The sequence below is a fragment of the Aulonocara stuartgranti genome (genome assembly GCF_965226115.1).
Source record: "Aulonocara stuartgranti genome assembly, chromosome: 19".
NCBI lineage: Eukaryota > Metazoa > Chordata > Actinopteri > Cichliformes > Cichlidae > Aulonocara > Aulonocara stuartgranti.
In genome coordinates, this window is record NC_138955.1 from 23,563,522 (window position 1) to 23,586,770 (window position 23,249).

Genomic DNA, 23,249 nt, shown 5'->3' on the forward strand with positions numbered 1-23,249 from the left:
AATATTTATTTTTTAATTAAACTATAGCTCTGTAGTATTCACAGTTTAAAAAAAACCAAAAAAAACAAACCACATTTAGCTCTTAATGAGCCCATCTATTCATTCTCTCGATAAAAAAAAAAAAAAGATAAAAAGCCCTGTCCATCTAGGTCAGCTGTCTCCTGAAAGTCTATCCCTTGCATTTGGTACTTTATTAATCATTAAGTGCCAAACCAATGTCCTATTATTTTGCATCTTGCTTTCAAGAAACAGCAGGTACTAATACATTCATGGTACCCACAGGATGAAAAATACAGCAGCGTTACATTAAATGAAATTCCACGCATCACTAGAAAATATTTTAGAGTTGCAATTTTGATCTTGACATATTTTGTTGATGGTTATACGTACGGATTGTTATAAAGCACACTCTGTGTACATTTACATTTTAATTCAGTCTGAGCACATATACCAGGCTGAAAGCTGCATAAGAAAAAATACGCTGCTAGACGCCAGAAATAAAATACGCTGTACAAAAGTGAATGAGGGAAACACTTTTGTTTGCCTACTGCAAGGAGAGCCATGAATGCAAATGTGGTACAGATGAAACAAATATTACCATTTGGGTATGGGTGTGGGAACCGAGGAATACAAATAACAAAAATTTGTAAAACTTATTTTAGGTATTGTACAGATTGAGAAGGTTTAAAAATGCTTATTTTGACCATGAGGAATGGTGTATATTGTCAAAACTGATCATCGAGGGGAAATGCTAGAAGATGAGCTGTGAAATGTGTGGCAAGAGTTGCAGTTGCAGACTTTTTGTTGCTCCGTCACCGAGTTGTCAGACAAAAATGTCATTAAAAAAAAAAAAAAAAAAAAAAAAAAAATTCCAACCCCAAAAAAACTCAACCCCTGTATAACACATCAGTTTCATTATTTTCCCATTACTTAATTGCCTCATCAGCACAAACATGTGTATCTCTGTTTCTTGTGTACATAGATCAACTTGCAATGAGACCTTGTAATATAAGATTTTGATAGCAAAATTTTCCACTCAGTGCAGGACAATGATCAGACTAAAAGTGAGCATAAATTGGATGACCATGTAGTTCAACCAGAAGGCAAAGAGTTCCCCTAAGGAAGAAACATTATCAGTAAAACGCAAGGGCTTCCTTCATTACATCTAAAACATGTTAACAGGCAGTGATTATGAGCAGTGCACATCCTTTCATCAGCAAAGGTCTTGACTTTTCTAATACATTCAGCGATAATCCACATTGAGTTTCGCTTCCAGGCCAGCACTCATTTTGCATTGGTGGTGTGCAGCATTTTTTAAAATGGTGGATATCTCATTTTGGAATTAAACTTAATCTGGTGAAGAGCTCCACTACAAATGCACTGAGGGAATTTAGAGTACAACATTTCAGAGTGTTTGTCACGCGGCCCTGTGGATGTGTGCAGCATGCGGATTGCGCAGAAAAAAGAGAGATATGGAGCAGGGATACTTTGAAGGTTATTGAGACATTGTGAAGGAAGAGAGGTGGCCCTGCCATGCTACCAGACTTCAGTGAGGCTCTTATTGAGCATTAAGCAAACATGTTTACATACTCATCCCATAACCACAGATCAACGGCACGTCGCGCGGGTAGTTTTCTGATTTGACTACTAAAAATCACAGCATCCTGGACAAAGGGACACACACTGGGAAAGAAATTGCACAAATACTCACAGATGTGCACAAGCACATACACAACCACTTTCACACAGACAAAAAAAAAAAAATCATTATACAAGAACCGAGTGCCTCTTTTAACATGGCGACTGTCATAGAAGAGGGAAGTAAAGACTTACAACAGCTTTCTCTTCTGGAAAGGATTCTTTGATGTGACAACATCTAGCATACAAATACAGCATGCAACTTTAATTACACAAAATGCTCTTTCACTCTTGGGATAGGACACACAAAGCAAAACAATTTCAGAGTTAAAAGACCCAGGGATTCATTTATCCTCAAAACAATCAACTTTTTTTTAATCCATACAGGTTCCTGCCTCAGTCTGCCACACATGCATACATTCAATCTTCTTAAGATTTCACCTCCTGCACTTTGACTGATATGGTTAATGCTGTGTTGATTTTTTTTTTTTTTTTTTTTTTTTTTTTTTTCATGATTTCAAATAGTTTCTAAACCAACCGTTACCTGTTGAAAACATACAAAAGACCACTGATACATTTTTATACCTTTAAAGTGCAGTGAAGCTACAGTACTGTGCAAAAGGTTTTAGGCAGATGAGAAAAAATGCTGTAAACACAGAATGCTTTCAAAAATGGGAGTGTTAATCCTTTATTTACAATCAACAAAATGTAGCAAATGAACAAAAGAGAAATGGAATGAATAAAATCAATATTCGGTGTGACCACCCTTTGCCTTCTTCTAGGTACACTTGCACACAAGTTTTGAAGGAACTCTGTTTCCGGGTTGTTCCAAACATCTTGGGGAATCAACCACAGATCGTCTGCGAATGTAGGCTTCCTCAGATCCTTCTGTCTCTTCATTAATCCCAGACACACTCGATGATGTGTGGGGGCCATACCATCACTTCTAGTACTTCTTGTTCTTCTAGTACTTCTGAAGATAGTTCTTAATGACTTTGGCTGTATGTTTGGGGTCGTTGTCCTGCTGCAGGATATATTTGGGGCCAATAAACAATCATTTATATTTCTGGAAGCATTCTTTGTTTACAGCATTTTTTCCACACATGCCTAAAACTTTTGCACAGTACTGTAAATGGTTGGAAATCATGGCTCAAGTTGACCAGATAAAGCTTTGAATCTCAATTATTTCATTTAAAGCATGTGTCTAACTATCTTGCTTCACCTACTAAGAAATAGTCACCAACACAGTATATCTGACAGATTAACTAGTGGGTCTGTATTTTCAATAGTCATGCTGGTATTGGCATTCATAAAGGCAGATAAATGAAAATTTAAAAGGTAAATAAGACGCCGGAGAATCACCCTTCAGCCAAGTTATGAGTGTCGAAACTGCATAATTTATCCACCCGAAGGCACTCTGCAACTTCCCTGTTGGCAAAATATGTGCAGAAACACAACAATGAGCTGATCTAAGCAAAGCGTAAAAGCAAGTAAGCAATTACACAGAACGAATGTTAAGGAAATCTTATTATATTCTGTATGTCTGAAAGAAAGAATATCAGCTGTATACATTGGTCGCTAGCACATACACCCTCTTAAATCTACCTTGTCCTTTTTTATGTTTAGCTTTTCTAATAATCGTTATTTGCTTTTCAAGTGTTGGCAGGCATATAGATTCTTGTTTACATGCGGACAGAGCCACAGCGATAGCTACCCAGTATTTGTGTTATGCTAAGCTACTCTTGCACTTCTATACTGCTTCAAAATTTATGCCATGCAGCTGGTTGTATGATAAATGTACACATACATAAAATGTCTTTTTAAGAAGATATTTACACATTTCCCATAACTTTTCATAACTAAAAAATACAAAAAATAAATAGCTCCCTGTACTTCCTTAGAAAACCTGCATGATTAAAACCTATCGGTTACTAATGTAAGATATTTTTGTGATTTCTTATGATAACTGTCACTGCACAAGAAAAAAAAAAAAAAGAAAAATCGGTTGTGACAAGTCTGCTTATCGGAACATTTTTGGTTGTGTTTCATTCTGATGCATAAAAGAAGTCAGCAGAAGCAAGTTTGTAAAACTAAACACCCTAGTGGTATTTATTCTCCAGGCTTTCTTTCTAACACTTTATCCTCAAGCATTAGGGGGGAAAAAAAATCAGTTCTGTCATCTGAGTTTTTTGTGCTAAAGAAAAAAATGTATGTGGCATAATTCACCAACATCCTGCTACTGAACTATCCTCTGCTTCTCCAGGGTATGTGTTGGATTGTTATGGCAGTCATGCAAACATTTTTCTCATCTTTGTACCCAACACACACATATGCATCATCCCCATGCAGCCCATTTATCTGCAGCTATTACATCAAACATATCTTGAATAGCAGACGACGAACATGGATGCACTGAAATATGTAGCTTTTATATTTTTGCATAGCCAGCTTTATTTCAGCTTAACTGTGACATCTGTTATTTTTTCTACTGTTTAGTCATTTTACATGTGCAGCAAAATAAACCCTGTAAACACAGACATGCTCACCGCTTAGCAGCCTGAGGTGGTGCTAGTATTCCTGCGTCATAATCTGCATAATCATTTTTCTTTTACTCGTCTTCGCACATGCGTCTCTCTCCTAGCTATAATGAAGATAATGATGATGATAATGTAACTATCATTATGGCTTCATTAACCTTCTTTTAGCCATAAAACAACAAGCCTTTTTATATAAACGTGACGTTAGTCTCATAACTGAGTAAGTACAAGTCATAGGTGTCAAATAAAAATGGGAAAATTCATCCGATATCACTGTATCTCTAATTTATGCACAATGACATCAGTGTACTAAAGACCAGCTACAGCAATGTATAATACCTAGAGGTTAAAAGGGTGAAAGATATACATCCTACTTGGAAGCTTAGTGTTTCTCATGGTTTCACTTGGCATTCAGTCCTAGATTTGTTTCTCGCATTTTTTGTGTTTCCCCCCCCCCCCAACTTTGTACAAATGGAACCCCGACTTACGAAATTAATTCGTTCCCGACTTCCTTTCGTAAGTCAAAAATTTTCATATGTTGAAGCACCCATTGGGCCTTTTGAGTGAACGATAGGCTATAGGCTAATTGCTAACTAACGACGTAACAACAATACGTCGTTCAAGTGGAACAGCAAAGCGCAAGTACGAACGCCAAGGGGGTTGTTTATATTTTTATGCAGTGTCTGGCTTCACTCCAATAATATGATCAATGGCAGAAAACCCTGTAATATATTATAGTTGAAATTAGTAGCACTAAGGCCATCTATAACAAAAACGATTCATGAAATGCATATCAGCACAGACAGAGATGTTTAGAAAATTATTGAACAAAGCCAAATCTTTTTTTTCTGTATCCTGGAGGGTTGCTCTGTTGATTGCTCTTTTATTTATGTGTCACATCATGCCAGCCTCCTGTGGATGCTGTGCTTCTCTGAACTGTGTCTTACTCTGAGTGTTGTGATCAGGAGCAGCATCATGAAGATTCATGTGCTCTGCTTGTATTGAGCTGTTTGGCACTGACAGATGCAGGAAGAGATTTAGAAGGATTGAGGGAATGCACGTTATCCATGTTGCCGGCTTTGCTAGATCAATGAAAATACACCAAGAAGATTTCTCTGTTGTGAGACACTAAACTTCCCTTCATGAGGGCTTTGTATCCAAATATAACCCTGTTTCCCCAGACAGCTGAAATCTTGTGTAAAATGTAAAGAAAAATGAAACCTCAGTAATAAGAAAATAATTTAAACACTTTCATGTTTGACTATTTTCAGTTAAAGACAACTAAAGCTGAGAAATAAGATGACAGATATGTGATCAATTTGAATATGACACCAGAAAAATGTTTAAATCTTTACAGAACACATGTCCCAAAATGTATTTTGTAACGTATTCTGTTATGTTACTCAATGAGAGTAATGTATTCTGAATACTTTGGATTACTTAATACATTATTAAGCTTTTTACAATTATATGAATGTACTATTGCTGTGTGATTCTTTACTATTACTGAAGAATACTCGCCATACCAACACCAACTAGATTTTTAAATCTTAATATAAAATGAGTAACAGTAGGGTGGACATTAGGTAAGGCTGCACTTTTTGCAGCGATCTTGTATAGAAAACTATTCCGCACATATATAAAACAGGTCCGCGGCTCCGAACCGCAGTAAAGGGGCCTCTGGCTAATACGTCGGGTTCTGTGTCGGGCTCGTAGCGGAAAAATAGCTTTACTTTGCTAGCGGCAGGCATTTAGTCTCTTAATGCGTGTTTTGTTCCAGCGTGGAATTATCAAAAATAGAGAGGGCATAGCCTAACATACGAAACAGGAAAAGGCCGCCGTGTAATCCCTGCATTTCAACAAAGTAACTGTATACTAAATACCACCTTTTTAAACAGTAACTGTGACAGAATACAGTTACTCATATTTTGTATTTTAAATACGTAACGCCGGCACATGTATTCCGTTACTCCCCAACACTGTCTATGCATTGTAGTAGTGCTTTACCTTGCATGCATGGATGCACCAACAAATTTGTTTTTAAATGTCTCTCCGAGCCCATGCAGTGATTACATACAGAAGTGTTTTAGTACTGTCTGAGGCCCTAAAGATCATGGATATTCAATACTGTTTTCAGACTCTTATTTAGAGGAAGTTATCTGAATTCCTGCACTCTTAATAATATTATGTAAAGCAGATGACAAAATAATTTCTTTGCAATTTTAAATTGTTGCATATTTCTCCAGCACCCACTCATCTTTACTTCTGAAAAACAGAAAGAATGATGTCTCTTTTCTATGTGAATTTTTAAAATAGGGGTAAAATGATTTGCACAGCCTTTTTTGTTGATTTATATTTTTATGCAGTGTCTGGCTTCGGTATATCTAACTCTAATATGATCAATGGCAGAAAACCCTGCAATATATTATAGTTGAAATTAGTAGCACTAAGGCCATCTACAACTAATCTATAAATTTGAATTATTTGTTATCATGAGCTAAAGACACACACATGTGCTGTCAGATGCAACTGATTTAGAGCCAGTGGTCCTTTAGGGACAGGTTTATTAGTCGTCATAAAGGTTATTTTATTGTCAAAGAACATGAAAGTGATATATTTAATTTGTGTCAACTCAGACCGATAAGTAAAGGTCACTGAAAAAAAGATGAAAAGATGCAGCAGGTTCATTCACTGCCCGATTCCATGTATGACTTCCTCATTTTGCACTTTCATAAACAACATTAGTTTCATAATCATGAAATGTCTAACGTGTGATGTCTTAAAAATAAAAATGCTAAATATATTTAGGGATATTTTAGAGACTGAGGCTGATCTGAAACCTAAACAGGCTCAATTCCCCCCCCTCCCAAACTGGTGGCGGCAGATGGCTGGTTGTGCCAGAGGTTTCTTCCTGTCAAAAAGGAGTAGTCCTTCCCACTGCCACTAAGTGGTTGCTCATAGGGGGTGGCCTGATTGTTGGGGACTTTACCCTGAAGTATAAAACACAGGTTGTTGTGATGTGGTGCAAAATGAATGAAACTAAACTGAACTGTATACCACTACAGAACAACAATACATAGTAAATTATTATATGTACACAACTTCTTACTATAATGATCATAGTTTATGTACATATGCACCCCGTCTCCTCCTTAAAAGGTGAGCCAACCTAAAAGAAACTTCGTCACACAAAGATTTATTATTTTCATTTAATCTTTTCTCTGCAAATGCAATGTTATGCTCTCCATTTCCGGGTCTTACGTGTCTCACATATGTTTGTTTAACAAATTCTGTATCCACGTAGAATTTTGTTCCCATCATCACTAAATACAGAATAAAGACTTTAAAAAAAGCAACACAGGCCTGGCTAGTATTATACAGGCACGAAGAAAAAAATGGAGGTGTCTGTATGTGTATTTGGTGGTTTGTAGTTCTATGGTACTGAGTGCCAGTCACTGACAAAATATAAGCTCTAGAACAACAATTATAGCAGATGCGTCTTAACTTTGAGCTTTGTAGATCAAATGTTGATATTAACATGAAAATATTCCTTCTTTCCAAAAATTACATTACTTATGAAAATGAATAATAAAACTACTCTATATGATGAGAAGGTATGTCAAGATAAAATTAAGCATGTAGCTGGTGAAAAAGTGCTGTTTGTTTTGTAGTTGAGAGTGAAAAGAGTAAAGACCGTTTCATTTCACCAAAAAGGTAGAGAGTATAACAAGACACCAAAGACCTTCCTAGAAAATACCACAGCAGATACAAACAGCAAGAACTGTTCTGAACAAGTGTAGATTTGTGAGGACAATGTAGAAAAACATGTCTAACTGATAACCTTGATAAGTCTGAAACAAATGCGTCGGTGCTCAGCACACTAAGATCAGTTAACAAACAAGGCATTCGTGGGTTACTTAATACATCCCACTCCTGACCGAGAAGCAAAACAAGGGTCGGCGGTGATATATCAGAAGAAATTCTGAAATGCTTGCTGGGTGATAGGAGACAGTTTTGCAGAGTGACAAAACAAAACAGGAACTGTTTGGCCACATGGATCACTGGTTTGTCTAGCATAAGAATAGCCTGGAGCAGCCTTCTTAGGCTGCAGATTTCGATCCCAAAGAACATCTTTAGTGGGATTTAAGGAGAGCATTTGCAGCACGGAAGCCATCAACTTCAATAAGATGGAAGCTTTTGGAAGGGAACAAAAGGCAAAGACTTCACAAGAGAGACGTCTGAAGCTTGTCTTACCAAAAAACGCTCATTCGAGGTCAATCAAGGTCTATGGAGGTAAAAAGGAGCTTCAGGAGTGCTGAGGTTGGGAGCTGAATACTAGTGCATGGGGCGTTTTTATTTATTTTTTTTTAACTTCAACTCAAAATGTCAGCTTATGTTATTAAAATTGCTGTTGCATGAATACATATTACGTCTCCATTTACTGAGACTTCATGCATATTTGTCTATACACATCAACATGATACATATTAAGGTTAGAGGATTTGAATACTATTGCCTCTCTGCATAGTGTATATAGAGATCCGGAACATAACATGAATGCATGTTTTTGTTTTGCAAGTTTATCTTTTCATCAAAGCATCAAAACTGTTACCAGAACACAAAAATGCACAGAAACAGACCTAATTTCCACAAGCCCAAACTGCTGTTTTAAATACTATTTTCAGTATGGCCACATTTATAATTAGTGTTAGTGTGCATTAAATATATACAAACAGTGCTTAAACAGAAGTGACTTTCAAAACCACTCTCACAGGAAGAGAAACATTAAAAAAAAAAAAAAAAAATGCCTGATAACATTCTTCAGAAATCAGGAAGCTGTCGACTTGCAAGCAGGAAGTCAGATCTGGTTAGCACAGTATCACACATATGCCTCATCACTTTCATTGATCTGCTGCATGTGCATTTGTTTGTGTATGCGAGTGTCTTGTTTAGAGTCAGTGCTTTCATCATTGCCCAGCATACACATGAGGGAAATATCTGTCAGTCAGCTGAGTTTACATGTCACAAACCCACAAGCAAGGCAACATCTGCTCTGCTTGACACTCGATATAACGTCTTATATGTCAAATGACAAGCTCTCTCTCTCTCTGATAAACCGAGACCTTGGACTGATACTAGCTATCTTAAAAAAAAAAAAAAAAAAAAAGGGTAGAAAAAAAAAAGATGGCAGGCAGCTGCTTGTTGCCTTTGCGATTGTGGGTTAGCATCAGATTGAGGACGACTGACAAAGTAACAGCTGTCTGACAGAGACAGACAGAGGGGGTTTCAGCAGGGAAATTTTTTTTACTTGCGATCCTCTTATGATTTTTATCACCAGAACAACAAATATCCCTGTGGGTTTTAAATCAAAACACCAGCCGACCTTTACTACTTCTTTGAATTCTCTTTTTTTGATCTGGTTTTTAAAGAGAAAAAAGTGAAAGGAACGTAACTTCCCACCATTCTTTCCAGGACAAAACATTTCTTAAGGTAAATTCACGAGATGACTTTATAATTTCCATGTTCTAAGATGAACCCCTGTGGCTATATGAATGTGCACACAGTTAGTAAGATCTACCACTTCTCTTATCAAGTCACAGAGCACCATTGCAGCTGAAAACTGCGGGAAACCCAGCTCTTCCCTACCAGGCATGACAAACTCACAGAGAGAACAAAGCTTGTTTCAGTAAACAAAGCCTACTGAGAATTCTCCAAGAAGAGCTGAAAATGCTCTTTGCTCAAAAAACAATTGGGCAAGAAAAATATTGCAACTATATGCTATAGGTTTACAATTTCCTGGGTGGTTGGTGTGCAAACCAAAGCAAAAGAAGAAGAAAAAAAACCCTGAGGGAACAGGTTTGTGTAATTTCTTTTCTTTTTTTTCCCCTTTAACCCGAGTCACAAGTGCCATCCTACTGAAGTATGACACAATCTAAAAGAGGCTAAAGCAGGATGAATATATTGTTAGTAAGAAAAGTATCAGCAGGTGAAGTCGGGTGGAGCTTAAATAATGCCCATTACCATTAATCCCCTTTTAAAAGAAGCACCAGCAGCAGGACAAATACTAATATGAAGCAATCCCCAAAGCTTGAAAAGTTGAATTAACATTTCATGAGAGATAAGTTCAAGTCTGCAATTTTACATAACAACATTACCGCTTCACATTTACTTTGTTCCATTTATACTCACTCAATTCATGCCCCAACTGTTTTAGTTCACTCATATTTCATTATATTTACATGTGCACAATAGTGACATACTGAGGGGGCAACAGGCTGGCTACTCAATGTCAGAAATACATTATTTCTCTAGCAGGGAGAAGGTAGGCAGTGCACCACTAAAAGGAAGGAGATACAAACACATCTTAAGATGCCTCCATATGTTGGCTACAGGTATTTAATCAACTGCAAGGGACTGATGCATTCTCCGCACAGTTGTGCATGACTTTATAGGTAAGGATCACTCGTTATTCTAATCTGGTACAGATGCAGCCTTTATTTCTGTCTTGATGTGAATTCAAAATGCTTCAAGACAAGAGGAAGTCAACTTATACGACCCTTTATGTGTCTATAAACTGAGGCAACCCTTTTGTCCATATAAACTGAGCTAACATTCCTCTACATGTAGGTTGATATATTGTACAGCTGTGTGCTGCAGGTACATGCAAAACAAATGCCAGAACCCCCAGGAGGGACAACCCTGGAATTTACAGGAGAGGTGAGGCTGAAAGTCTTAAGTGAAGAGGGCAAGAGATTAAAAGGAGCTCCTGCTGCGTTAATATGGGAATCTACGAGGTCTGGGCCAGCACAGGAGAGGAGGCCGGGCCTTTTGTTGGCTAATTGTGCCCACAGGCTCTTCTGGCAACCGTCCACTGGATCTGTGGTCGCTGAGAGAGCCCAGGCAGAGAGGGAATTCCTCCCGACGCTCTGCTCCGGGCAAACAAGCTTGATCATATACACATTTTAAACAACATGCCAACATTTAGCCTCTCTGTTTTTAAATTTTGCAACAAATTAAATAAAACTTAAGCCAGCAGACTTTTTACACACACACACACACACACAGTAAATGATAATTTCCTGTATATGCTGGCATTTTGCTTTCCAAGAGAAGTGGTGGCATGCAGGTAAGAAAGCACAATGATGCATTTTGTATTTTTAAACCATACTGGAAGCATAAACTTTGATGCATCTCTTTATTTCATTAAGGTGAAGTTCATTTTCAATATGAGACTTTTATTTTAGTAACACAGGGAACAGTTTCATGACATTCTTTGAAATTTCACTTATGAACTTTCTCAATCTACTCTTCTACAACTCCCATATGTTTCTTATATAGACTATAGATGACCCCATTGAAACAAAGGGCTGAAAGCAGTCAGTCAACTTTGCATATGGCAGAGCCTAAGAGTACAGCACTAGTGTGCTCATTCAAACACCATCATTCTATTTCAAATGGTGGTCTTTGACAGCAAACTGCAGTTTCAGTGGCTATATTAGAAATGCGAGAAGCCACCGCAGCATTCTACAAGGAGTATAAGCGGCTGCAGTAAACACAGAGCCATTTAAGACAACTACAAGGCATAGAGAAGATTCAAACCAAATGTCATTTGTGTGACGTAATATGTGAAGAAACATGATTTGGCTTGATAATTAAACTCATCGCAACTTTACAAGGTCACAGTCAAGTTCAATCCCAGCTCCATCAGGACAGGTCCTCTCTGGTCTCTCACCAGATTCACACACTCACACTGTGAGTGCAATATTCCACTCAGCTGTCAGCTTCACTCGTCAACAAAAGCCTTCATGCAGTTTTCCCACGCAGGAGCCACAAACCGAGTCAATAAAATCTTTCCAGAGGGAACGCATTTACTGTATATGTAAGGTTGCAATTTTCAATGAATTTTCAAAATCTGAATATTTATCCCGGTGGGGAGCTTCTACAGTTTAAGGTTTTCTGTGTTATATTAAACGTATTACCAGTAATACAACACAAAAAAAATGTAAGGATCTAAGTCAATCTTTAGACTGAATGTCACCACATATATATTATGGAGGAGATTTCATAATTACGTGTTTACCAGTACTGATTCAGCAAGCTTCTACTGCACAGCTGTCCAGGTGGTATCCTGGATAAATCACATTATTTAATGTTTTTGTCCAATGGACCTTGAAATACAATGAGTTACATCAGAAGAAAAAAAATCTATTTTTTCTTTTGGTTTCCTTGAAAGAGATTGGTAGAAATCTCGTTATTCAAACTGAAGGATATAATGGTCTTCATGTTTCCATCAAGCTCTCTCTGTTGTGTTTCACCAAGTCATGCTGCTCTAAATAAATAAATAAATAAATAAATAAATAGATTCAAAGGCATTTCAGTTGCTACACTGACAAGTGATTGAGAAAAAAAAAAAAATCACAACTATCACATTTAAGTTTGAAGACTTCTTTCTGTATCTTCTTGCAGCTTTAGATCCAGATTTCTTCACATCAAGTTATACTTTTCTAAATAGCTGCAGACAGCTGTGTCCTCAGGCTCTTGTCTGACGTTGATGATGTCACAACAGACCCTTGACTGCGAGGCTCGCTACGGCCAAGCTGTCTGGCAAGCAGGTGGACTGTGGCTGTGTTGATGCTGGACAGCAGTGTGCGTGGGTGCACTCAGCCATATGCTCTTGATGTGTGTGTGTCTTTATATGTATCTGTTTCAGCACCTTTTCACATTAATAAATTAACATCTATAAATTGTCTTTTTGCTTTGGGGAATCTACAGGTGTTTTCATTTTGTGTATGTGTGTGTATAAGTGACTCGCCTTGAGTACCATTTGTTCACATGTAAATTTAGCAAAAGAATATGTGGAAAGCAGAGTTACTTCAGGCTGATTTGCAGCAAAACAAAATGTTCAAGAAACATTTCCTGTGTTTAGAAATAAAGAAAATAACCTGACGAAGCTAGCAACAACAAAATACAATTTTGCAAATGAAAACTCAATTAAATTTATTTTGAATAATTAGTAGTAGTAATTGAGTTTACACACACACACACACACACACACACACACACACACACACACACACACTGAATATTTAACTCTTGGTGTAAGGTCTGTGGACCGAAAAGCTGTGTAGTAATCCTCTGGTCTTTTCACCAGAGAGGGATTGATGGTTACAGTGAGCTGGCTGGTGTGGGTTCACGTACTCTGCGGCGTGGCAGAACAAGACATCGTGACTCAGGTTAGGCACAGGAAGAATCTACAGTCTAAACCTCTCCACCATTTCATCATTATTTCACCTCGTTTCCTCTTTCTGTCCATCCACCATTTGTTGCTACATCTCATTTTCCATTTTCACATCTTTCTCTCTTCCTTCTTTCTTCTCTGCATTTTCACCTGATTTCCTGGTATAGGATTAAGCTCAGGTGCTGAAGCACAGACACCCTGTGTGTGTTTATAGGAAGCCAGGCAGTGAATGAGCAAGTTAGTGACTGAGGATGTAATTCCAATATATAAACAAACACACACACACCAGCCAACCACTCGCTACAGAAATTGGCTGCCTCGATTTTCATAGAAGGGGGGAATGAGGAAAAAAAAAAAAAAAAAAAAAAAAAAAAAAAAAAGGCCAGTGCTCGGGGATTCCTGCTAATTGCTTGCACATTCCCTTCTTCCTCTGGCTCGATTAAAGCCAGGCCACCATCTCCCTTTCAAGTCTGCTGTTCTCCACACAGCCATGTAGGCTGCTCAAGCCTGCCCACTATCCGACAGCATATCTCATTGCCTTTCATTTGTGGTGTTCCCCCACGGAACTACTCTGACAGTTTCAGACTTAATCAACGTGAAGCAGCAAAAGAGAAAAAAAGTCCATTACATTATATATGCAACATGCTTTAAGTTTACTTGCATCAAGTCTCTTCATGTTTACACAGTATTGTGTGAAATATTATTATATTTAGGATTTTTTACCTACAATTAACATACACTTAGCATTTTAGTGGGTAAAGTGTAAAATTGAATGGCTGTTTTAATTAAATAAGCCTTTAAAGCTGTCCGTTCACCCCCCCGGTGAGAATCAAACCACTAACCTGAGCAGTGTCAGTGGCCTGCCCTGCTCTGCTCACTAGCTGTCTCTTTGCTTAGCTCAATTGCATCCTGCAACACATTGACAGAATTTAAATTATGCAACCTTGGATCTGCATTGTTCTCCTCAATATTTTTTATGCCATTACTCACTTCTAGCCATCTCGTTTAATCCTCCATCTGACACTCACTGTAGATTGGGTTTGTGTAGTCCTCTGTACGTTTTATTTCTTTAGCTTTCTTCATTGCAATGCTGTGAGACCTTTTGCTCTTCTCATTTACTTGTTATGCTTCTATACGTCTCTGAACAGGTGCTTGCCATTAAGTAACTGTCCAAGTTTACTTACAGTTTAGGCAGATCCAGCTTTCTAGATACTATATGTGCAAAAATAACGACGCAATTTTGGTGCTGCAGCACCCGGCCTTTATGACTTATACGGTTGCATGCGGCAAGGACAAAAAGGACATTAGACACAGGGTGAAGGAAGTGTGCAAAAGAATTCCAAGTGTAATCTCTGCATTTAACAGCTGTATGCAAACAGCAGCATGGCACAACTAACCTCAGCATGAACAGGAAGGAGGAAACTATCTGCAGTACTCATCGTGACGCAACCTATTTCTGCAGTTCTCTATACATCCTGTCTCAGCTGTGTGGGTCATACATGACAGGACATGCGCTTGTGTGTGTGCACATGTATGGGTATCATTCAAATTATAATACAGTGAAAATAAACATTCAATCTAGCTTCCATGCAAGCCTACAATACAGCTTGCGTATATAATGCTACTTTTTAGCATGCTGATGTTTTTGCTCACTCACATCAAAAGGGAAGGTTTACAATCAATGTTCAGGAATTCATCAACAGTAATTAGTAATTATTCCAAGATGTCTTTGTTGGAGAAGGGGTGTACATATCAAGAGGAGGGGAGGTGCAGTATAGCAGCATTTCTACAAGTTGATTCAGTTTTGTTTGCTGGTTTTAAATTAAATTCACTGCAAAGGAGAAAATACCCTGCACAGTACAAGCTGTTCTGTGCTGCGGAGCCTGTGCCGTCTTGGTTGAATATACAAAAGTGATAATAAATGGGAACTGAAATAAATGCCTCGGCCGTGCTCAGTACTGCTTCCTGTGTTTATAACCTGAAAATATCTCTGCATATGCAGAATGTGCAGGCAGCGGTACCAGAAGGGTTTGTTCCCGAAGTCATACTGTTATTACTCATACTATTATTAGTTGTAACAGTATGAGTAGTGTTAACTAATCATGTTTGACTACATGCAGGGAAATGAAAAATGAAAAAAAGCTTTGGCCAGAATGTTGTTGCATTTTGCTAGCGTGTATCTGCATTCTTGCCCGACTCTAAACAAAGACCAGCACTTGGGACAAGAGGTCTTGGCCTGGATATCGATTATCTGTTAGTCTGAAAACTGCTAGATTGTCTGTGTTATGACATGTGGACTAATCCTCTGTTTTCCGTGTATGTGTGTACAGTCTGAAGACTGTCAGCACCAACACCAAAGATGGGAGTTTTTTCTATTTTCGAAATTTAAAAGAAAGAAACGGCTCTATACAAATATGTGGGAGATGATGGCAGCTGACAACTGGCTCCGAGTTAAAAGCATCTATTGTGTTTTGAATGAGATTAAGTCATGCCCTCTGTGTTAAAAGTGGATCAAATCTGCACTAAAGAGCCGTTAATATCATCTTTGACTTTCACTCTCTGAAAGCCACTTACACATCATCATGAATCCAAACATACAATCTGCTACTAAAAACAAAGAATACTTGAGTAGAGAAACAAGGGCTTTACATCCATTTTTGAGAATAAAATGAGACTTCCCCATAATTGCCAACGCCTGCGAGACTTCCCGCCTTTATAATCAGGGTTAAAAATATCTCCAAATGGTATAAGTAGATTCAGCTTCACTTGATATGCAGCACACTAGTATTTACACCCATTTTTATCTGAACATTGAAAAAACTCTTTAGAGATCTTTTTCATACCTCCACATCTGGGCTGCTATAAAGCAGTGAGGACATGTGAAATTAAAAGATCTGCAATTGTAACATGAAAAATACCATGTTGGGACTACAGGGCTTTTTTGGTACAGTGCTAATGAAGCTAATAGACACAGCTGCCTAAATAGCTTGTAAATACCACATTAAGGTCCTCCCTAATGTGGAATTTACAAGCTAGCAGACTAGATTTAGTTCATGTAGCATGTTGTGCCTACTATTAAAAAAAACATAACGAAATTCAAAGCTTCAAAGTATCAGTCAAAAATCTCAATTTGACTCAGATTCTTTATATGTGATATATTTATTTATATATATTTGAAAAATTATAGTAAATGATCATATCTTATCATATCTGACTGCTTATATTTTGATTTGTGGAGGTGAGGGCTGGACTAATAGACTAGATTTTGTTAACAAGCATAGTAAGGTTGCTTTATTCACTACTGTTTGGCTCGACGCTTTTAAGATATACACGAGTACTTGAGTGTTTTATTTATCCTTTTCAGGTCTCGTAATCCAATTTAGTGAACTGATGTTTGGCTAACGACATCACTAAAGTGAGTAATTTAATTTAGATGTTAAAAGGAATGCAACAGAGCTTGTGTTAAAGTATCAATATGTTCTGCTCCTTAGACCTTAAGTCCACATTTGAAAATATACGTCCTATAACTTAGCTTAGCTTAGTCCTGACCTTAAAGGACAAAATTCAAAGAAGGCTGTCAGAGGGTTTTGCAACATACAGTAGGGCTGCACGATTTTGCATAAAATGAGAATCACGATTTTTTGGCTTAGAATTGAGATCACGATTCTCTCACGATTTTCTTTTCCAGTATAAATATTTATTGCGCTTATTAACTGCACATCAACTTCGTAACAGTTGAGACTGAACATAAAAACAATAAATATAAAAACAATAAATAAATATAAAAACAACAAATGTCTCACGTTTTGTTGTTGCCGCAAAATGTTGTACTGCTTGAAATTCCGTCTCCACCGTTGCTCGACACTGCGTGTATAGAGCAGGTAGTGCAACAATAGAAAAATAGTTGCGGGACGGCACTGTGTAGCGTTTGTCTAGGGTGTTGATCATTTTCCTAAATCCCTCGTTTTGCACAGTGTTGCTGGGAGCCATATCTTTGGTCAGGTGATAAGTGATAGCCTCCGTAATTTCTTTGTGCCTGCGGGAGTTCGACGGGTATAGGGAAGCGCTGTATAAGGTTCCCGTTATTGATGTTTGGGTGGTTGACCGGGACGGATTTTCTCCTGTCACTTTCTCGTCATCCCTGATGTGTTCTCCGTTGTTTTTTCCCTGCTAATGTTAGCATCACACGGCACAGCTTCTGTATCACGTGGTATAAGGCTCCGCCCTTGTCATTTGTTGAGCAGGAAGAGTGAGCGCTTGTTTTCATGCAGAGTACGTCCCGGATCAAAATGCGGAACAATCGTCGTTGTCTTTTTTTTTTTTTTTTTTTTTAAATCGTTGTCATTTGGAAATGAGATCGCACATAAGTATGAATCGAGATCGCGATTTTCTAACGATTAATCGTGCAGCTCTAACATATAGTATAGCAAAATTAATTAAAAGAAAAGAAAAAACAACAACAAAAGAAGAATTTGGTCGGTTGCTGTTAAACACTTCCACAAAGGCAAGTCAAGGTAAAATTACATCATCAGTGTTGCCTCACTGTTAAAAAATTATTGCAAGCTAGACCATTGGTCTTGTTGGTGGATACCACTAAATTCTTTTTTTTCCCCCTTTCTTTTTTGCCTTTTTTAAACCACAAGATCTAGTTTAAATGGGTATTTAGTATTTAATTTAATACCCATTATGCTGTAGAAAATGTAATGGCCAAGAGGTGTGAGGTGCACCTGATTAATTTGAAAACGCAGTAAGGTGCTAGGCCACACCTGGTACCACATCTCATTTTGTAACGTTGGCCTGAAAATAGCAAGTTTTGTTAAAAAAATAAAGAATAAAAAAAATAAAAATCTCACAAAAGCCACACAGATTAAAATTGCAAGAAAATATAAAATCTGCAATACGGATTTTAAAGTCATTCATTTTTCCCTGATTGTTTCCCAACTGCAAAAATATCCATTATAGCATTTTCTAATCTCAATCTAAGTATAGTAAATGTCAGCAGTTAAGTTCTCTTAGCTTTCTTAATACTACTTTTAATGGCAAACAGAGTTTTTTTTTAGCTTTCTATTTTCCAGTTATATATTATTTCCATTTCATTTTGATTTTTGTTTTTAATATTTAGCTTTTATTAGTCTTTGAAATTACAAAGATTGTCCTTGACAAATTACCTTACAAAGATTAAGAAATGACAATCGATATTAGAATACAACACCTGAAGACAGCTGACCAACAGTGATGTATATATTTTAGTATAAATAAAAAAATATCATCTTCTTCCCCCGAAAATGCACACCTACCCATTGTACAATTCTGCAAACGTGCCTGCATATTTTATGGAATTTAACATGCATGTAAAAGGAGTGCATATACGTGTGTGTGTGTGTGTGTGTGTGTGTGTGTGTGTATAAGCTAACAAATGTATGTAGATGCATGTAGATAAGATGAATTGTGTATATAATTATGTGGAGTGCGTGAACATTATCTGACATAACTGGTATGTGAGTGTACTTTAGTGTGTGCAAATACACAGAGCGTGCGTGAATTTTCAAACGATGCCTATGTGTGACAGCGCTGCATGTGTGGCTGTCTTGTCGTGTCTTGCAAGGACGTGTTTTTGTGACATTTCAGTGCTTGTGCGTATTAGTATTTGTATGTGTGGTACTGTATAATAATTTGTATGTGTGTGTCAATGTGTGTTTCTCCTCTGCCCAGATGGCTGTGCTCAGAGGCTGGAGCTTCTGAGATCTGTTGCCAGCGGTGAATACTGATCAGAGATCACTGTCACATCTACAGCACAAACACGCACGCATGCACACAGGAACACGTCATCCATCTTCTTCCCCACACACCTCCACTTCCACATGGTCGAACTACTAATTCACACATCCACTGTGTGTCCTCCATGCTGATATCTTCTGGCACTGCAGGTCACGGATGCAACACTGATTATCTGACTCTGTCCCACCTGAAGATCGACACGCTACCAGCATGACTCGAGGTTGAGTTTTAAGTCACGGTTATTTGTGTTAAAATGAACTGTTTAAAAACACAGCAGACATGAGCATTTCCCTGTGAAGGCTGGACTTACAGGTCTTAATAATTTGTTTTGCAAATCAACTGCAATGTTTTTATTCATTCATAACAAGTCACATATTAATGATGTACTTAATTTATCCTAATGCAAATATGCTGAGCTTCTGTTCTAAATTACGCCAACATATTTTAAGCTTGCGCTGGCTGAAATGATGCTTGTAATTTACTAATAAAAACATTTATTTCGTATTCCAAAAGTCACATAAGAAACAAAGAGGATGATTTTGAATGGAACTTGCATACTGCATGCATATTGCTTTTGCTTGAAGAGTAGCATGTTGGGTTGTCTCAACCACTGTATTGGTCATGGACCAAATTATTAACTGAAAAAAGTCTACAGAATACCTTTTAATAAAAATACTTTTCAACTGCTGTTCTTTTTGTTTAAATCAAAGTATTCCTGCACAAATTTAAAAAAAAAAACAACTATAATACATTTCAATTTATATCACCATCATATCCGTCATCATTGCACCATTCTGCATGCTGTTAGACTGCACTCCTACAAGCTGCAGGAATTTGCTAGCGTGTGATGAACAGGGAACAAAAACCAGTGAGGTTAAACTATGCCTCAGTATTGAAACCCACTGCAATATGTCCACACTGTGCAATTAGATTTGGACGTTCTGTGGTAATTTACTACTCCATAAAGTAAAAATTAATTTCTGAACTCTTTTATATAACCGTTTTTTTTTTTTCTTTCAACTGTCAGCAGTTTGCCACTGATAATGACACAATTTGGGTGCTTACCCCAAACTACGCAGCAATAGAGCTTTGTTAATGCTCACATAAGACAAAAAGCAATATAAAGGTCTGCAGTCAGCTTCAGACGAACATTATTTTGGACTCCATGTTCCTGTTAAGTATGCTGAGTTTTGCTGCATGGAACAGCTTGCTCTGCTTTATTCAAAAATACAGAGGGCAGTAAAGTGAGGGTTGAAAGCAAGAAAGAAAAATCCTCTGGAAAGGTAATTGTTGAGTCACCAGTGGAGCTAAATATCTGCTGTCAGATTTCTGAACATGTACCTTTTTGACAGCATTTTTGATTCCTGACAGAGATCAATAATGCTACCAAATTTTTTATAAATGTACAGTTATGTTTAGAGAGGTTTTGTTTTATTAAAATCTGCTGTTAAAGCCAAGGTTACATTACACAACACACAAACACAAAAGTAATTTCCGATAAGCCATTACTATAGCAGACTTTCTCCTATTAATACCCGCAATTTTTAAAAACCTCTCCCTCTCCCTAGTAAGAAATCTTTTGAATACCTTTATGTTCACACCACCAAATTGTTCTGCTGTAAGAATCAAATCTGCCCTCTCTGCCTGTAATCAGCTAATGCAAATTATTTTTTAGAGGACAAGCCACAGCAGTGTCCATCATACCCCAGCACATACTCAGGGATGTAGTTAGTGTGCAAAAAGCATGTTCACTCGTGTACGCACAAACACATATGTAGACACAAAACACATCTGAACTGTGAAAAAACACAAAAATGAGCGCCCCCCCCCCCAAAAACAAAAAACAAAAAAAACAAACAAAAACAACACAGCTATATAAATGCATTCTTACAAAATACTGTAGACTACAAACAAAAACACACTGATATACACGCTAACACACAGATTCCCACACTTGTATTATCCTCAAAACATCCTATTCTCTCTCTCTCTCTAACACACACACACACACACACACACACACACACACACACACACACACACAGCATCCTGCTCCGTCTTCCCAGACAAAATGAAAGTGAAGCGGCAGCCGCATCACACCTCCAAATGGGCTATGGACTCTCAGAGGACTTTCAGTGAGGAGAGAACTCGCTGCTCTCCTGTGGCTGTCACCAACACTAATCTGTCATTCTTTATCTCACACACATAAACACACGTTTCAAGAGGCAAAAAAGAGAAAGAAAAACACATGCAGGCACTACACATGGATCCATGCACACACGCACACATGAATGCAAATGCACACAGTCTTACATTCATGAGCCGCACCAGTGCAACACTGAGAAAGTGCATTGTGATCCCAGGTTTCCTCTGCATGCCTTCTGTACATGCTCGACAGGTACACTGGCTTTCTATGGGTGGGTTTGCAATGCGATTGTTTCTCAAGGTTCAGTTCCTTAACTGATAATATACGACACAGGAACCTCTTGTGCCGCATACCAGACATAAACAAGTACAAGACAGAAAACCCCCCACAAATGCATACCAATACAAAAAGGCAAAAAAACAAAAAAAAAAAACAACATCTGCGATCTGTCTTCCAAAACCCCTCCTCCCCTCAGAAGAAAATAAAAAATTAGATTTCTGTCACAAGTGGAACATTGCCACATTCCTAAGTACACAGAAAGGGCAAACACGAAAACAAGTATGTACAGTAGAGCACATGCACAAAAACATCTGCCATCCCTCAGAGCAGAGGTGGAAGTGGGCTGCACATGTTTTGCACAAGGGGTTCTCAGGTTTCACTAGGTAGGGAACCCCAAGGTTCTCCCAGTGAACGATGTGTCGTGCACAGCTGAGAAGCAGCTTTCGGAGCTTTGATCCACTTACCCGAAGGCACAAAATGAAGAACTTTGTTGGTCTCCATAGCTGAGCAAGTGGTGGCGAATGCACACTTCCTCTCTCCAACCGCCCCCCCTCCCCCCAAGTCAACCCATCATGGTTGTGTTATCCTGTGCTGATGAGTGTGAGATCACCTCTGCTCCCTTGCTCTGCTCTGTTTCTGACTGCCTCTCAGACACATGCAGTGACTCAGCCCCACTCTGCCTGCCTACTCACTCACTTGTCTGGGTCCTAGTGCCTACTCCTTTACTCCTTTACTGCTTTACACCAGGCCCACCAGTCAGCGGCGTATGGCAGGGCATCATGCTGCAAGGCAAACCCAACATCAGGACACACCTCCTCAGCACGGTTCTCTTAACAATAACACACAACAAGCCATCTTGTCAGCCATTTGTCCCTACACTTTCACAGAGCTTAAAATTCCCAAACTAGTTTCATAATGAATGTGAGATATTGCTTCACACTGACGTATGCATGTTCACTCACAGTGGCTGGTGTTATTAAACCAACAGTGGAACAGTGATGCAACAAAACCATCATGCATTTTTGCTGTGTGATCATTTTGATAAGCCAGTATTAAAGCTTGCTGCTATATTTGATTTCCTCAGTTTTCACTAACAATAAAGTATATTAAAATCAACTATAGCTATACAGACACTAGTATCTATGGGGAATGACTGTATTTGCCCAGCAGAACACACATTTATAAATCTCTCTTTCAACATGCTAAAACCGCTTTTTGCCAGTTTCAGTTTTTCTTCCAAGACATAATTAAAAGCATATAGAAACAACAACAATACATTTTAACTTTTCCCCCCAAATGCGAAATATTATTTTCATAATAAATTAAGTACAACTGTAATTACAGGATCTTCTCTTACTAAAACACCTGAAAATAAAGTGCTCTGCTACTGGAAAGAGGTACAAATAAATGAAAAATAAATCAAAATGATTTGCATTTCCAATACTTTTAGACCATGTCTAACCTCTCAGTCTTTTTTATAAGATTATAGTTTTATGATCTGGTAAAATATTCTGTTCTGTTGTTGATATTTTTTATTTTGTGATTGGTCACATAGTGTTTAACGCATTAGCTGATGCTAGTGTAAGTAAAGCCAGGTAAGGAAAAGGTATCCTGGTCATTCTGAACCTGACTG

At 38.0% G+C, this 23,249-nt stretch overlaps 1 protein-coding gene across 13 annotated transcripts in view; it reads right to left on the reverse strand.

Moving 5' to 3' along the window:
- slc4a11 (solute carrier family 4 member 11) overlaps positions 1 to 23,249 on the reverse strand; it is a 104,140-nt gene that overhangs the window by 50,909 nt on the left and 29,982 nt on the right. For 3 of the 13 annotated variants that reach the window (XM_082516515.1, XM_082516506.1, XM_082516512.1), the window contains exon 2: positions 22,313 to 22,398. The exons of 7 other annotated variants lie outside the window; for them this stretch is intronic. Coding sequence is in view for 2 of the 6 variants with exons in the window: in XM_082516508.1 (XP_082372634.1) it covers positions 22,081 to 22,117 (37 nt within the window). In the remaining 4 variants the exon portion in view is untranslated. Of the gene's footprint in view, positions 1 to 22,080; positions 22,274 to 22,312; positions 22,399 to 23,249 lie in introns of those variants that run through there. 3 more of the 13 variants (XM_082516505.1, XM_082516508.1, XM_082516510.1) reach the window with 2 other exon arrangements.